Source organism: Neoarius graeffei, chromosome 3 (genome assembly GCF_027579695.1).
Source record: "Neoarius graeffei isolate fNeoGra1 chromosome 3, fNeoGra1.pri, whole genome shotgun sequence".
Lineage (NCBI taxonomy): Eukaryota > Metazoa > Chordata > Actinopteri > Siluriformes > Ariidae > Neoarius > Neoarius graeffei.
Window position 1 is genome coordinate 6,983,632 of NC_083571.1, and position 18,504 is coordinate 7,002,135.

Sequence of the window (18,504 nt, forward strand, 5' to 3'; positions counted from 1 at the left end):
CAGGTAACATTGAAAACATGCCTGCGGAGGCGTCGTGGCTCAGGTGGATAAGGCGCCATGCCATAAGTCTGGGGACCCAGGTTCGATTCCGACCCGAGGTCATTTCCCGATCCCTCCCCATCTCTCTCCCACTCATTTCCTGTTTCTACACTGTCCTATCCAATAAAGGTGAAAAAAGACAAAAAAATATTAAAAAAAAAAGAAAACATGTCTGCATCTCTATAATTACTACTGTACATACACATTAACTACAGATCATTCATTCATTTGAGACTCTTATAAAAAATTCTGAAGCCTTAACAGTTCTTCAGTTGTCTGTCTGGGGCAGGGGGGTGTACAATTTTCTCCATCAAGGGCCAGTAATTGATTGGAGGCAACATCGTCTGATTGCACAGGTAGAATCAGGTGTGGATCCTGATTGGTCAGAAGGAAACCTGCAGTCATTCCTGGCCTTGTTTGGATAAGATTGGACACCACTGCTCTAGAGGAACCAGAAAATATTTTAAATAAATTTATGATTTTCGCACAGTCACACATTTGGGTGTCACTGGCCCACCCCTGCCTTACCCCCCTGGCCCATCCATGCCTCATCCTCCCCACCCCACCCATGCCTCACCCTCCCCGGCCCATCCATGCCTCACCCTCCCCGGCCCACCCATGTCTCACCCTCCCCGGCCCACCCATGCCTACGTTAGTCACTTTGGTGAGGTATGTGTGACTCATTAAATAGGTTATCTCCAGCTAACTAACATGAAATCAGCCTAAAAGAAACGAAAATCAGTAGATTATTTTTCTCGGGGCTAAAACATTTCATTATAAAATAAAGACCACTTTCCAACCTTACATTCTCACTCCCAAGTGGCAGCCAACCATTTATTATTTCCTTCTGTATGCATGTGACATTTCAGGGACAGAAATTTTAATTCCAATTTTCTCAGCTGTTTTCCAAATTAGGTGATCCAGACAAACCCAAACAAGCAGCTAGAATGATTCCTGGTATCATCATATTTACATCATTTCTTCACAACTTTAGTTATTATCTGCAATTTGTGCCCATTTGCTGTTTGATGCACACTAAAAAAAACAGAAGAAAAACTTTGAACAGTGGTTTTAACTTACTTGGTCATATGTAATCTTTAATTAAATGCATATAGTGACATTAGAAAAGAAAAAAATAAAGCTTGGAAGGAGGGAGGCGGAGGTGGGATGCTTCTTTGTTTGATCAACTCATGGTTTGGGGATTTGTTTTATCGTGTTGCATTTGTCTGCTAATTTTTTGATCCACTTTCTGCATGCAATTAGAGTTTGACGTTTGTCAAATTACATGCTCAGATATGAAACAGTGGACATTACTTGGGGATTTTTTTTTATGCGTTCTACAACCACTTTGGGTGTGTAAGAGATCACTGGCAGATTTGAAGCACAAAACCAAGCTGGTCAAGCTCTGATACAAAAATAAGATGAAAGAGAGGTTCACCAGAGGAAATGTGAGGTAGGGTCTCAACCCTTTGATGGGCAGAACTCAGAAACCAGCCCGAATACCCAGCTGAAAACCTTCTACTCTAGGTTCAACAGGGCTGATCCCACAGAAGTCTGGACCTTGAACAATACCAGATACACCCCTGCAGGTATCTTCTGCATTGATCAATGTGGAGGAGCAGGAGGTAGTGTCCCATTTCTCCAAACTACACCAGAGGAAACCTCCTGGACCGGACAAGATCAAGAGCCACATACTGAAGGAATGCATGCCTCAGCTGGGCAGTCTGGTGGTACAGTTTTTCAAGCTGTTCCTGAATGCCATCTTTCCAGGGCATGGAAGGAGACAACCAACATCCCTGTATCCCAAAAGCCCCATGACCAAGCCATAAATGATTTCAGGCCTGTGATATTTATGCCCATCCTTTACAAATGCATGGAGAGGGTTGTCTCTTGGTACCTTACCACAATGGTGGGTAAGAGTCTGGACCCGCTCCAGTTTGCCTACAAGGTGAAATGGGGAGTTGATGATGCCGATCTAACTCTTCTGGATACAGTGGCGAGGCACCTCGACTCTCTAAGCTCATATGTCAGGATTTTATTCATGGACTTTTCATTTGCTTTTAATATAGAAAACAAACAGACTTCTGCACTACCCCAGGGACTCATCAACACAACACAACTCTCATCTTATGGATTAAGGTCTTTTCAAAGGACAGACCCAAACATGTTGTGAACAGTTTTAAATCCAGTGACATCGTTTTAAACACTGGTGTCCTACAGGGCTGTGGCCTGTTGGACACCAGTGGCTCCATATATAAACGAAATCCCCTACAACAGAATGTCACTCTTTAAATACGCTGATGACATGGTCCTGGTGGCCCACTTGACAGACAAGAGCTCCCTGTCTACATACAGGCAAGTATGTGGATACCATAGTCCTCTGGTTCCAGGAGAGCTCCCTGGAACTGAACATCAGTAAGATCTGTGTTGGAGATGGCGCCAGGCACTTGACACCCCACACCCTCTCTCTGGACCACCCAGGCTGGAGGGACAGGTGGTAGAAGAGGTTGAGGTCTTTAAGTACCTGGACATGGAAATTAATCACATCTTTTTCTTCACACTACATGCAGATGAGGGCTACAAAAAAGGCCCAACAGCACGTTTCTCCAGAGGAGGCTGAAAGGACATTTTAATAGCAGTATACCAGTCGCTCATTCAACATTGTATCCTAATACAACTTCCTTACAATGAAAAGCTAGAGAATGTTCACAAGAATCATCAAGCAGGCAACCAAAAACACTAATCACTCAAACCCAACTCTCAGACCTTAAAATCATGCTGTAAAAAGAAAGACAAAGTCTCCATCAAGTAAGGACCCTTCACACCCCCTTCAGCAAGCTATTTCAGATTACCTCCAGCCAAAAGGAGAACTTACTAAAACTCTTTCATTCTCACCGCAATGTCCATTTTAACCAAGGCCAAATAGACCGTCAGTACTTTTTAAATGCAGATTTGCCGTCCTGCTCTTATTTATTCATGGATTGTTTGTTTTAATGTCATGGGTGTATGTTTTTATGTCGTTTTTGAGCCCTTAATCCGAGACAATTTTCTACTGTTATGTGATAGACAAAGTTTTTTGAATCTTTGAATCATTGTTTTTTTCTGCTGAGTGTACATGGTTAGTGCAATTAGCTTGATTTGCTAACCCAATCAAAGCAAGAATGCAGCCATGCTAAAGAAAGCAACTAGACTTGCTTGAAATTCTTGAAGATGTTTCACCTCTCATCCGAAAGGCTTCTTCAGTTCTGTCTGACGAGTGGGGACTTCCAGTTATTTATCATCTAGTGCATCAAAAGCAACCCTAAGGAGAGTCACTGAGGTCACCTGGGTCGTTGAGTCATCCTGTAGGTGTAGGTCCCTGGGGGCTGGGTGTGAACGGTGTTAGCAGCCTAGAGAGTCATTAGGGTGACCTATGGGTCATTGGCTGTCTCTGCCATCATGTGAGTTGTTGAAGTCAGCCAAGTCTTGGTGTCAGACAGAACTGAAGAATGAGGTGAAACATCTTCAAGGATTTCAAGCAAGTCAAGCTGCCTTCTTTAGCGACCATGGTTATCTAGTTGGCTTTTAGCTATTATGATTTGTATCAGAACTTGGTGGTGTAGTGGTTAGCACTGTCGCCTCACAGCAAGGTGGTTTTGGGTTCGAACCCCACAGCCGACGGGGGCCTTTCTGTGTGGCGTTTGCTCCCTGTGTCTGCATAGGTTTCCTCCAGGTGCTCTGGTTTCCCCCATGGTTCAAAGACATGCAGACTAGGTAAAAATACCTAGTCACTGGGTTTGCACAAACCAGCGCATATTTAGTGCCGGTCCCAAGCCCAGAAAGAATGGGTAGGGTTGCATCAGGAAGGGCATCCGGTGTAAAAATCTATGCCAAAGGGGGTTGGAATCTATGCCAGTTGGGGCTTTGGTAATTTGGTATTCTTACCAGGTCTCTATGTGACAAATCAAGCAGATTAAATTAACTTCAAAGGACAGGTCATGTGCATGGGTTCCCAACCCAAGGGTTCCCTTTTAAACCTGGTTCTTCTCAATTTTGCCATCATGTCATTTAAAGAGTGTTTCCTTCCCACTGTTATCTTAATAAGTGCCATTTTCATTTATAAAAGTGAAGTAAACTGGGTTGTGTCAAATTTCGTCAGTGGTAATCACAGCAACACAACATATATTGGTATTCTTTCGGAATGCCAAATAGGAAAAATAAGAAAAATGATGTCTCTACTGACATCAACATTCAGAGTTGATGGGTGTGGCTCTAACAGTAATTTATGACTGCTATAATTGGCTCTTCTCACCTGTGACCACACTAGGAATCTTTGACATGAAGCTCTTGACAGTTCTGATGGGCACGCCGTCAGTTTCATCCTGGATTCGGGTGATTATGTCTTCAATCTGCCGGCAGAGAGGAAGAACAGCCTGAATGAGTTCTCACAGGTATCTCACTTATCTCTCTTTACTGATATTTTTCACACAGAGGCTATTAGCACCTTGGTGAAAACAGGAAAGTGTACCATTTACAAACACAGTCATTCACAAGTCCTCCCCTTCTACTCAGGCTCCCTCAATTGCACGATAGACAGTGATGGAGAAAGTGGGACAAATGAACACTTGAAGATGAGTAATATCCGTTGATTTCTGTTACTACATCTGAATCTGATCAGCCAAAATTGTGAGTATGATTGCAGGACACAACAAATAGTTTACTGAAAGTTTCGCTTGCTTGTTAACGTAAAAGGGAACGCACTGTTGATTTGCCCACATACTCTGCACTGAATTTAAAAGTTTTCTCACCTCACATCATAATTCCCACCTTCTCACTGGGAAAACCTGTCCACCAAGTGGGACTTCTAAATTGGAACTTTATTTAGGATAGATTTCAGAGTGTTTGACAGCCTCAGATTTCTCAGATATACTCCACCACCCTCTTTAGTTCCATCACAGATCAGGAAGATTACATCATTAACCCCCCCACTGGCCCAAAGGCCCAAAGGGGGATTATGTCGTGGCGATGTCCGTCCGTCCGTTCATCCATCCTGGGAAGGGTACTCACCTTTTGAAATCAACTCTTCTCACAATTTTTGGAGGAATTTCAGGAAACTTGACAGGATTCTTTGTTATGTCAGTAATAGGCATATTGCAATTTAATTCAATTCAGTTGCATTTTACCAGAGTTATGGCCCTTGATTACTAAACTTGTACTTTGACAATTTTATGAGGGTGTATTAAGCACTTATAGCATAGATATAGTTGCCAGCAGGGGATATTGTGCTCTCAGAGCACTCTTGTTTTTTTTGTAGTAACCTGAAATAGCATGACAATGGAAATTAACCTACAGTGGTGCTTGAAAGTTTGTGAACCCTTTAGAATTTTCTATATTTCTGCATAAATATGACCCAAAACATCATCAGATTTTCACACAAGTCCTAAACGTAGATAAAGAGAACCCAGTTAAACAAATGAGACAAAAATATTATACTTGGTCATTTATTTATTGAGGAAAATGATCCAATATTACATATCTGTGAGTGTCAAAAGTATGTGAACCTCTAGGATTAGCAGTGAATTTGAAGGTGAAATTAAAGTCAGGTGTTTTCAATCAATGGGATGGCAATCAGGTGTGAGTGGGCACCCTGTTTTATTTAAAGAACAGGGATCTATCAAAGTCTGATCTTCACAACACATGTTTGTGGAAGTGTATCATGGCATGAACAAAGGAGATTTCTGAGGACCTCAGAAAAAGCGTTGTTGATGCTCATCAGGCTGGAAAAGGTTACAAAACCATCTCTAAAGAGTTTGGACTCCACCAATCCACAGTCAGACAGATTGTGTACAAATGGAGGAAATTCAAGACCATTGTTACCCTCCCCAGGAGTGGTCGACCAGCAAAGATCACTCCAAGAGCAAGGCGTGTAATAGTCGGCGCGGTCACAAAGGACCCCAGGGTAACTTATAAGCAACTGAAGGCCTCTCTCACATTGGCTAATGTTAATGTTCATGAGTCCACCATCAGGAGAACACTGAACAACAATGGTGTGCATGGCAGGGTTACAAGGAGAAAGCCACCGCTCTCCAAAAAGAACATTGCTGCTCATCTGCAGTTTGCTAAAGATCACGTGGACAAGCCAGAAGGCTAGTGGAAAAATGTTTTGTGGATGGATGAGACCAAAATAGAACTTTTTGGTTTCAATGAGAAGTGTTATGTTTGAAGAAAGGAAAACACTGCATTCCAGCATAAGAACCTTATCCCATCTGTGAAACATGGTGGTGGTAGTATCATGGTTTGGGCCTGTTTTGCTGCATCTGGGCCAGGACGGCTTGCCATCATTGATGGAACAATGAATTCTGAATTATACCAGCGAATTCTAAAAGAAAATGTCAGGACATCTGTCCATGAACTGAATCTCAAGAGAAGGTGGGTCATGCAGCAAGACAGCGACCCTAAGCACACAAGTCGTTCTACCAAAAAATGGTTAAAGAAGAATAAAGTTAATGTTTTGGAATGGCCAAGTCAAAGTCCTGACCTTAATCCAATGGAAATGTTGTGGAAGGACCTGAAGCGAGCAGTTCATGTGAGGAAACCCACCAACATCCCAGAGTTGAAGCTGTTCTGTACGGAGGAATGGGCTAAAATTCCTCCAAGCCGGTGTGCAGGACTGATCAACAGTTACCGCAAACGTTTAGTTGCAGTTATTGCTGCACAAGGGGGTCACACCAGATACTGAAAGCAAAGGTTCACATACTTTTGCCACTCTCAGATATGTAATATTGGATCATTTTCCTCAATAAATAAATGACCAAGTATAATATTTTTGTCTCATTCGTTTAACTGGGTTCTCTTTATCTACTTTTAGGACTTGTGTGAAAATCTGATGTTGTTTTAGGTCATATTTTGTATGCAGAAATATAGAAAATTCTAAAGGGTTCACAAACTTTCAAGCACCACTGTATATAAAAGCCTATGTTGATGAAAATAGAATTAACAAGATTGGTGAAAAGTCTAGTTGTGAACTGTTTATGCAAGGATGATTGATTGCCCTTCTGTCCAATCAACTGTTACGGACATTTCTACCACATTTTATTTGCTAGGGAAAGTACAAGCATCAGAGACTTCAAGTAGGGTTTTATTTAAAGACAAATTTATACTTCAGTACTTAATCTTATTTAATCAACATCACAAGACAGGAAGTACTCTTACACAGCCATGATTCGGTCGCAGGTGCGAAGCCAGAGGCTGAGTGCTCTAGCCAATCATAGCCGTCCTGATATTCAGTATGACAGCGCAAACATGAACATGATAGTGTGTTTATACACTCACCAGCCACTTTAACAGGAACTTGTTCTTGATTCTACTGCTGTTGCTTTTCTGTGGAGATGCTTTTCTGCTCACCATGGTTGTAAAGAGTTGCTATATCCTTCCTGGCCATTTTCCTCTGACTTCTCTTATCAATAAGGTGTTTGTTTCCATCCACAGAAATGTCCCTCATTCACTCAGTATTTGTTGTTGGCACCATTCTGTCTGTGTAAACTCTAGAGACTGTTTCTTGTGTGTGAAAACCCCAGGAGATCAACGGTTTCTGAAATACTCCATCTGGCTCAAACCAACACCCATGCCACAGTGAAAGAAAGTCACACTTCACTGTGAGATCACAATTTTTCCCATTCTGATGTTTGAACATTGTGAACATTAACTGAAGCTCTTGACTTGTAGCTGCATCATCCTGCTGTCAAGGGATTGGCTGATTAGAGAACAGCATCAAGCAGCAGGTGGGTGGATGGATGGATGGATGGATGGATGGATGTTCCTAATAAAACAGGCAGTGAGTGTATAACAGTTCTATAAATTAGAGAGTGACATTTTGGACACGATGGCCAAACATCCTTTCAATTTTTCAGAAAACTTTATGCGGAAATAGATCCCGAAGAAGCTATACTCACTTTATAGCATGATGGCTAGCTGGCTCACTCACATCAAGTTGTACATTCCCATTCAAAGGTAAAAATGGTAAAATTCCTTTTCATCTTCATCTGACGAACTTACAAGTTATATGAAAAGTATCAATCGTCATGTCTGCCAGTGATGTCACCAACACTACCATTAGTAACCGTTTCAAGCTAGGAAGTGGAGTTTTACGGTACCTGACGTACACAGATGAGCAGAGTGATGCGCACAGTGAAACGTTCCAGTACTGTTATGTGGAATATAAGCAAATTAGTGGACTGCACTGTTAGAAATAGGGGTACAGTAGGAGTCCATATCTGTCCCCCAAGGTACAATCTACACTAATGTACCCCCAAGGCTCATTATTGAACCTCAAGGTAACTTTTTAGGGCCAAAAAGGTTCATATATGGTCCCAAGTAGTATATAAAGGGTATAAATACTGCAAGTACCTTAAAGGGGTACTGATCAAGTGACAAACCGTTGTACCCCTAAAGGTACAATAATGTACTTTATTTTTTGTGCGTGTGGAACTAATTTGTTGTATCATTTAGAATAACACCGGAATGTATCGTATGATACAAGAATCAACCTTTTCTGACTTGCAGGTAATGCTCGGAAGAGTGCTATAATCCTTTTAAGCAGGTTTTCAAATGTGTGTGTGTGTGTTTACCTTCAGATTACAAAAAATTAAGAACCGTTTGATCATGACAGAGTTAATCCTTTTTGTGGAATACTGTATGCATACGTTGTTGATGTTTTTCCAACACTACTAACAGAGAATTAAAAGTATTTATTTACAATGAGTGCTGATGTATTCCTGAAACTGTTCGTGACACAAAGTGGGCAGGGGCAGTGGGCAGTTCATTTCCAATTGGTGCAAGACAGTTGCGGGACAAGGTACATTTAACCATGGCGACCACCAATGGCCCACCAGGCAAATAAAAGCTCCAATGTGCTGCCCTGTCCAATGTTTTGGTTGCCCTGACACCTTTGTCCAGTCTACAACTTGGTAGCTAACAGGCTTGTAGTACTCGAGTCTGACTCGTGCCCTAATTTTAAGGATTTGTGACTCAACTTGGACTTTGACTCGTGCATTAACTGCATTCGGACTCGTAAATTGGAGACGAGGACTCGGATTTTTTCTTTAGCTTTTGTAACATGCCATAATAATTTGCCATAAGATATTTATATCTACATTAATTTTTGTATTAATTTCGTGCAAGAGTGTCACACCTGGGTTCCTTGGCGTGTGCAACAGATAGATTCTCGGGTGCACTCCGGACAGCACACACGCTAAACGGACTCTCTGGTGTACCATAAATGACTTGCACCTGCACAGGATTAAGGCCCAATCAGTGCACCGATATAAAAACTGTGAAAACACACACACTTTGCGAAGTATTGAGTTGCCTTACTGACGTTACCGAGCCTTATTTGCTTGTTTGGTTTCCTGATCCCTGATTTCCTGTTTCTCGTCTTTGATTCTGCCGAGTCTACGATAGCCTGTTTGTGCCTCGCTCAACCTATCGTCTGTTTCACCGTTTTACGATTTTGCCTGCTGTTCTGGATTGTTTACCGTCTTCACTTGTATTAATAAACACACCTTCTGCACTTTCATCCGTCTCCCAACCATCTCTGACAGAATACTTCACACTCTGTGATAAAGAGAAGCACATTCACCTGTTCATACATCATGTTCAGGAACAAACTAATGTTAATGGCGCTGAGACACCGTCACATGGTGCGGTCGGAGTCTTGGACTCGGACTTGACTCGAAAATTTTTTTTAAATGACTTGGACTTGAGTAATGGGGACTCGAGACTGGACTCGGACTCAAGGTTTAGTGACTCGACTACAACACTGGTAGCTAATGTAACATAACACATGGCTAGCTAATTAAGCGCATTAATACAGACTAACGGAAATTAACTGGTAGAAGAATCCCCAGAGAGAAGATGCCTCTCTGGAGGCCAGTTATCATCATCTTTTTTGCACCTTCAACCATTAACAAGTTGCTGGTCAACCATGGCCTAAAGTTTAGAGAAGCAGCCTCAGGCCCAAAGGGTTGCAGGTTCGATTCCCTGGCCTGGCAGGAAAATCCATGGCTGAAGTGCTCTTGAACAAGGCACCTAACCCCCAACTGCTCCCCAGACGGTGTGCACTTCTTGGACGTTGCTCTGGATAAGGATGTCTGCTAAATGCCTGTAATGTAATATAACATAACATGTCATTTCTGAGCTGTGGTGTTGTCTTTCTACATCAATGTACACTAGCTAACAATTTTTATTTTCTCTTGATGCAGTACATTTAACTGCAAAGTGACTATACCAGTAAGCAGGAAAGTTATACGACGGCTTTACAATGCATTTTTTTAAGCGCTTCCACAAACTAGCATGTTCCTAAATCTTGAAAGATCTGTTATTGTTCTACAAGCTAATTAGCATAACTTAATAAACCAGATCACACCTTGGCTGATGTGTGTATTGCAGCGGGCGTGTGATTCAGAACAAGTAGCACGTGCTGGTGTTTTTTCGCAGCTCTATTTTTGAACATCAAACACTGTAATCCTGTCAAAGAGGGGGAAAATCTTGAGGGATAAAACATAACCGCAAGGATGCCTTTTATACACAAGGTTTTACCTTGAAAATGTATAATTGTAGTGTGAAGACTTGTATTTAGTCACAATGAGTGGTTTTCTCCATGTTCTGTAGCTAGCTTGTCAGGATTTTATCGAGATAAAATGAAGAGAGCTGTACATACTAGCGTCCGGCTTGAAAATAAAAACATTGTGAGATTTTTATATTCATGCACATCTTGGACAAATGTTATGATTTTCTGTGGTGCTGCTGGAAAGAGGTGCCATTATCGAAGCTTGCTTACTTGACGCTGTAATACACACACTCAAAATGTTTTTTTAAATAGTTTTATCATGTGGCCAAAGCTAATTTCAGCCATTAAATATGGGTTTTGGTGAGTATGCTAATCTCTTACTTAATTATCTAGAAATGTTCCTGTGCAAAGATTATACTAATAGAAAAAAAAAAAAAGCAAGCAGCGAGCTAAATGTTGCCTATAAATAACCTCCACACCAGTGAAAAAGGCTTTTACTCAGTTGGAGAGAGAGTAATGAGATTAGGAAGCACTTTCTGCCGTCGTGATTGCACGTTGTTATCGCCATTCGCTGATGCTCAACATGGGTTTGCATGGAAGTGGTAAGACCCCAGACGCGTAATGTATATCTATATATAAACCCAAAACAAAAGCAATCAACAAACCGCTGAGCTGGGCCGAGGTGAACAAAGCGAGGCCTCCTCACATTAACGCTGTACACATCATCAGACAAAACACACTCACTCCCTCAACATATAATTGCATAAATCATGGATGAAAGTTACTCAGCCATCGTCAACGCTCTACAAAAATAGATGTATAAAGAAAGACATTATGTACATGGGCAGAAAGCAGAAGACATATGGGTTTCTTTGAACTGTCTTTCCACCCACATGCATACTCCGTATATATGGAAGATTATATTATATATATATTTTTTGAGAGATTGGAAACAATCCCAGATAAAACACCTGTATTTCTTTTATAAACAACTGTATTTATAGGAATCACAGTGAATGTAGAACACATTTTGTTTTTATTAAAATTTTTTGAATAGAAAGCTTTGATGGCTAAGAGTACAAAAATAGGATTATTAAGTCCTGTCAGGTTGGCAAATGTTACCCAGCTAGATCGCATTATGGATAATTAATTATCCATACAGGGCACTTTTTCAATGGAATAAAAATGTGTTCTATTCCCTTCTAGCACCGGCTAGTGGCCTAGTGGTTAGCGTGTCCGCCTCTCGATCGGGACATCGTGAGTTCTACTCACGGTCGGGTCATACCAAAGACCATCATAAAAATGGTACCTACTGCCATCTGGCAAGGCACGCTGCAATACAGATGTGAGTGGGGAGTCAAACTCTCATGGTTACCAGAGGACACGCCCCCCACTGTAACCCTAGCTATGTAATAGGCGAGAGGCTGAGGGCTACGGAAACAGAGCTCGGTGCCGCCCTATGCGCCACATGGCGTGGGAAGGACTTTGATTCCCTTCTAGCGGGTTCATTCATTTGGTTTGATAGCATGCAATATTGTTAGCATATCGCTTATCCTACCTGTATTACGTCACTCTACCCAATGAAGAATGAGCGTTGAACATGGTTTACAATATTGCATGGTTGTCAAGACATGATGACATCACATGCTGGAGATGTAAAACTTCCGCGCTAGCGAGCGACTGTGACAATTTGTAAACAAACATGGCCACCAGGGTTGCTTCGTTACAAAATACAGAAGATTTTGAGAGAATTTTGAAAGAGAAAAATGCATTGAACACCTGAAAGGAATGTCTATGTATAATAATAATAATAATAATAATAATAATAATGTTGGCTGGCTTTTTTCGTGATCTATCAGATATATTCCATTCAGCTACTTGTCTTTGACTCATTCAGTATCATGCTAGCTGAATGGAATATATCTGATATACCACTCAACGCCAGCCAATATTATTTAATTATTATACATACAGGCCATTTTTTGCACAGAATAAAAACATGTTCTGTTCCTTTCTAGTGGGTTTATTGATGGCATGCAATATTGTGAGCATATCACTTATCCTACATGTATTACGTCACTATCCCCAATGGAGAATGAGTGTGCAATATTATTATAATATTGCACGTTGTCAAGACAACACGACATCACACATCGGCGCTCATGCAAAGATCAAATGACAAAACATTTCTGCTGCGCATGCACACAATCATTTCTTTGTCGGCCAGAAGAGAGAGAGAAGACGAGGCTAATCCAGTGCTAGATTTAAGCACTAAATAAATAAACTGAAAACTGAAATTAAAGACGCGCTGAACACCCGAAAGGCTACCAGAACTTCATTATATATTCTTCATGCATATTTACAAGAGAAAAACATACCAATGGACATCGAAAAACTGGAAAAGAGACACATCGGAGATGTAAAACTTCTGCACTAGCAAGTGACTGACAGTTTGTACACAAACATGGCCACAAGGTTTGCTTCATGAAAAGTGGAAGATTTAAAGCAGAAGACATTTTGACAGAGAAAGACTCACTTAACACCCAAAACGCTACCAAAACTTCACTGGATATCCTTCACGCATATTTACAAGAGAAAAACATACCAACAGACATTGAAAAACTGGAAACGAGACACATCAGAGATGTAAAACTTCTGCGCTAGCGAGTGACTGACAGTTAGTACACAAACATGGCTGCCAGGTTTGGTTCATTAAAAGCACAAGATATATTTTGAAAGAGAATTTTGAAAAACAAAGACGTGCTGAACACCCAGAAGGCTACCAAAACTTTCCTGGATATTCTTTACACATTTAAATCTTCCGCATTAAATATATGGAAAAGCTGGAAAAGAGATACATCAGAGACGTAAAACTTCTGCACTTGCGAGTGACCATGAAAGTTTGTATACAAACATGGCCGTGAAGTTTGCTTCATTAAAAGCGGAAGATATATTTTGAAAGAGAAAGACGCGCTGAACACCCGAAAGGCTACAAAAACTTCACTGGATATTCTTCATGCATATTTACAAGAGAAAAACATACCAATGGACATCAAAAATCTGGAAGAGAGAACAATAGCAGAAATATTGTCTAAGTTCTACTTGGAGGTGAGGAAAAGTGACAGAGACTTTTAGAAGAGGACTTCACTCATGGACTTCACCAGCAAAGCCCTTTTGTTTTGAACAACTGCAATGGAACAATTAACTACGACCAAAAGTAACTGTGAACTCGAACCGTCAATCTGGATATAGCTTGTACATAAGTTGGGTTGTTGTTCAGGCTTTTTGGACTTGTACCATTTTTATTGTTAGAACTTTGACTTTGTACATACACAGTTGTGGTCAGAAGTTTATATACAGTGACATGAATGTCATCTTGGATATGAACGTCATGGCAATATTTGGGCTTTCAGTAATTTCTCTGAACTGTTCTTTTTCTGTGGCAGAATGATTGTACAGCATACAGCTTTAATTAAACCACGAATTTGGTGCACGAGTTTTAATTTTCTTTGGGTTTTCTGAAATCAACACCGGGTCAAAATTATACATACAGGATGAAAAATTTACATACACTCACTTAGATGATTAATTCAGAGGTGCTGAGACTTCCAAAATGTCTCTTATCTTGCCGAGGTCTCTTCACTTCCTGTGAGTGATCATGATTGACTACAGCTGGTAGCTTCTCTGTGCCTTCATAAAAAGGGTTTGTTTCCAGCACTCATTGGATTGACCAACACACAGTAAAAAGGGAAAGTCCAAGGAGCTCAGTGCAAATCTGAGAAAGAGGATCACAGATATATACAACTCCGGAATGTCTCTTGGAGCCATTTCTAAACAACTGCAAATTCCAAGATCAGTTCAAACAATTGTATCCAAGTTATTTTGAGGTGTAGTCACTTTGCCAAGCCACTTTGCTTCAAGAAAACCCAAACTATCACCCTCAGCTGAAAGGAAATGGGCTTGGATGGTCAGGAACAACCTGGGAACCACCATGGCACAGTCCTGCCATGAACTGGAAGCTGATGGATCACTGCCTATAGTTCAGATCACCGTGGACTAAGAGGCTGCTATCCAAGAAATAACCCCCTGCTCCAAAATTGACACCTTCACACTGAACTAAAGTTTGAAGCTGACCACACGGATAAAGAAAAAAGCCTTCTGGACAAAAGCTGTATGGTCAGATGAGACGAAGATTGAGTTGTTTGGCCACAATGACCATGTACAGAGGGACACTGTACCAGCTGGTGGTGGTGGTGGTAGGATCATCATGCTCTGGGGCTGTTTTGCTGCCAGTGGAACTGGTTCATTGTGCAAAGTGGATGGATTAAGGGAGGAGGAGGACTACCTCAGAATTCTTCAGCATAAACCATCAGAAACTTGAACACGACTTGGGAGTTACAACAGGACAATGAACCCAAACACGCATCAGAGCTGGGTGTGGAGGATAAAGCAGGCGAACATTAAGCTTAAAACAAGTCCTGACTTCAACCCTACTGAAAATATATGGACCGGGCTTATAAGTCAAGTCCAAGCCAAGAAAAACAAATTGATTTGAACTCTACCAATTCTACCATGAAGAGTTGTGAAATATCCAACCAGAATTCTGCCAGAAGCTTGTTCATGGTAAACAAAAATGTTTGGTCAAGGTGAATCTTGCGAAGAGACATTTTACCCAAATATTAGGTGTGCTGTATTGTAAGATTTTGACCCTGTGTTGATTTCAGAAATGGATGGAGCTCGTATGAAAAAATACCAGTGGTGTATTTCCCAGTTAAAACACTCGTGTCTGTAGATTGCTGGATAAAAATGATGACGTCATTCTTTAATAAATACAAAAAAATATAATCTTTGGTAAACTGCTGTGGTGTAAGAGGAAGAAAACAATGTGCTGAAGGAAAAATAATCAACTTCAGGCTGGAAATTCAAACAATTATTCTTTTCAAGTAAATAAAAACTATTTTACTTTTAAATACTTTTTAGCCCTCATTCACATATCGCTTGATGTTTGAAGAGTTTGACATCTTTTTTTCACTCAAGTATTATTCTTCCACTACTTGCGTCTTGGAAAGCATTCCCACAGTAAATTAACGACACTTCATTTAATTTCATCCTTCAGTTAGTGGTTTTTTTTTTAAACCACAGGAACACAAAACGCACAGAAAATCATCTTCTCCGTGGTTCAGCTTATTCAACAGAAGAGCGATCAGGGGGAAAAAAAACAAGTAACACATGCTCTTTGACGCCATCTGTTTTATTTATTTATTTATTTATTTACATAATTTCAGTCATTTCATTTTCAGTAATCACAGCCTGCTGGAAGCACAAAACACGGCACATAAACACGAAGTGATGATCGCCAGACGGGGAAGTAACAGAAATGATTAGGAGAACACTAATTAGGATGAACAAGAATATAAAGCAGTGCAAACATGATCTTTACAGGGGGTCTTTTTGCAAAACCATAACTACTTCAACTGATTTTTCTTTCATCCCTTTCAAGCTTCATATCCCACCTTCCAACTCCTGGATGAAATGCATGTAATGAATTCATCAATGCTCATTTCACCTCATTTATTTACAGACACTTGGCCTCATGTAAAGAGTTTGTTCATAGTAGCGTTCTCAGCATGGTTCTTCCTGAAGGAGCTGCTTTGCTGGAAGATTCTCCAGTGATATTCTTCCAACACACTTCCTGTTAGATGTTAGACAACAGCATGGCGGTTGGTTTTTCACAGTATCCTTATCTGAAGCTTCTACTCTGAGAACCATTTTGAACCAAACATAGCATGAAATAAAATAAAAAAAAAAGAAACTGTATATTTTCATTTAAGACCAGTCCAAAGGATTCAGCTGGATGGTTTTTGATCCCATGCCAACAGCCCAGATCTGGCCCTGCCAACAGCCCAGATCTGGCAATGCTAATAGCCCAGATCTGGCAATGCTAACAGCCCAGAACTAGCAATGCTAACAGCCCAGATCTGGCCCTGCCAACAGCCCAGAACTAGCCCTGCCAACAGCCCAGAACTGGCAATGCTAATAGCCCAGACCTGGCCCTGTTAACAGCTCCAATTGATCCATGATAACAGTCCAGAATTAGCAATGCTAACAGCTCCAAAACAATCCATGCTAACATCCCAGAACTAGCCCTGCTAACAATCCTGATCTAGCCATGCCAAAAGCTTCAATGTAAGCATGCTTAACAGGCCTGAACTGGTCATGCTAACACCTCAGAACTAGCCATGCTAACAGCTCTGAACTAGGCAAGCTACTACACACGAATTAGGTGCATTGTTTTTCCTTCATAGACCATTTGACAAAAAAAAAAATGTAGAAATATAAACACCATGATCAAGTTCTTTATTTGTTTTCCTACTGCATCCTTTTCATCCTTCTCTACCTGTTACTCAAAGTATATCTTATCTGCTGGGCGGCACGGTGATGTAGTGGTTAGCGCTGTCGCCTCACAGCAAGAAGGTCCGGGTTCGAGCCCCGTGGCCGGCGAGGGCCTTTCTGTGTGGAGTTTGTATGTTCTCCCCGTGTCCGCGTGGGTTTCCTCCGGGTGCTCCGGTTTCCCCTACAGTCCAAAGACATGCAGGTTAGGTTAACTGGTGACTCTAAATTGACCGTAGGTGTGAATGTGAGTGTGAATGGTTGTCTGTCTATGTGTCAGCCCTGTGATGACCTGGCGACTTGTCCAGGGTGTACCCCGCCTTTCGCCGGTAGTCAGCTGGGATAGGCTCCAGCTTGCCTGCGACCCTGTAGAACAGGATAAAGCGGCTAGAGATAATGAGATGAGATGAGATCTTATCTGCTCTAATAACCAGTAACGTCAACGATCATCACAGAATGGCAGCGAGTTCCAAACCACAGCGTGCAGCTGAAAGACATATCTGTAGCTCAATAACATCAGGCTCATTTATATTAATTAGCTGGTTAATACGAGCCAAAGAACGAGTGGAGCATTACGTTCATTTTTTATGCTGCAGCAAGTTTGTTTTTGTTACACAAAATAGTACCAATCGACACTGCAAAACAACTCGGCTGCTGTTAGTTGATTCGATAATATCAGGTTTATTTTTGTTAGTGTGTTGTTCTCATAGCCGTCAGCGGTGTGTATTTAAGTTTGGGCATCAGGCACTTCACATGTGGGCATAAGATCGAGTCGACATCAGAATTATTGTAAAAGAAACCAAAGATTCTGAAGAATACTTCAGTTCTGTCAATATTCCACACAAAACCAGCCAGAGGAGAGTTTTTCTCCCTCAGTCTCACGAGGCAGTGAGTCAGTCTGAACCACAGTAGTTATCTAACATTACTCCAGTTATCTAATGCTTAGACCTTTATACACATGTATATCGGTCTATATACATTATTCTGGGTTTAAAAGAAAAAGTTTAGAGTGTGCATTAACAATTCATAAAGTTCAACAGTAAAATTATATACTATAGCAAAAATAATGTAAATGCATGTATTAACTGATGTTTGATTAAAATGTTAACTAAATAGTGAACATATGTACATGCGGGAATTTTTATAATTGCAGATAAATTAGCATAATTTACATGACGCGTCGTTACGAAACACTGATGATCCAAACTCAGGTCTCCAGGTGTAAATTAATTATTGATTAAGGATACTCAATTTTGCCAGTTAACAACCACAATCAATCGTTTTAGTTCATGGTGACCATTCTGAACTTATTTGGAGAATTTAGTTGAGAACTCGCATCAACATTCACACGAGGAAAGTTCAGCGTATTCAGAGTCCGGTTACGCATTTCGCAGACACACTGATCCAGAGCGATGTACAACATACCCAGAGCAGTCGGAGGTTAGGTGCCTTGCTCAAGGGCATTTCCTTCATTCCTGCTGGTCCAGGGATTCAAACTAGCAACCTTTTGGTCCTAAAGCTGCTTCTCT

At 41.0% G+C, this 18,504-nt stretch overlaps 1 protein-coding gene across 5 annotated transcripts in view; it reads right to left on the reverse strand.

Moving 5' to 3' along the window:
* Positions 1-18,504, reverse strand: part of rgs6 (regulator of G protein signaling 6) — a 239,399-nt gene that overhangs the window by 25,815 nt on the left and 195,080 nt on the right. For all 5 annotated transcript variants that reach the window (XM_060915784.1, XM_060915782.1, XM_060915781.1 and 2 more), the window contains exon 2: positions 4,331-4,427. In XM_060915784.1, the coding sequence (XP_060771767.1) occupies positions 4,331-4,427 (97 nt within the window). The remainder of the gene's footprint in view (positions 1-4,330; positions 4,428-18,504) is intronic.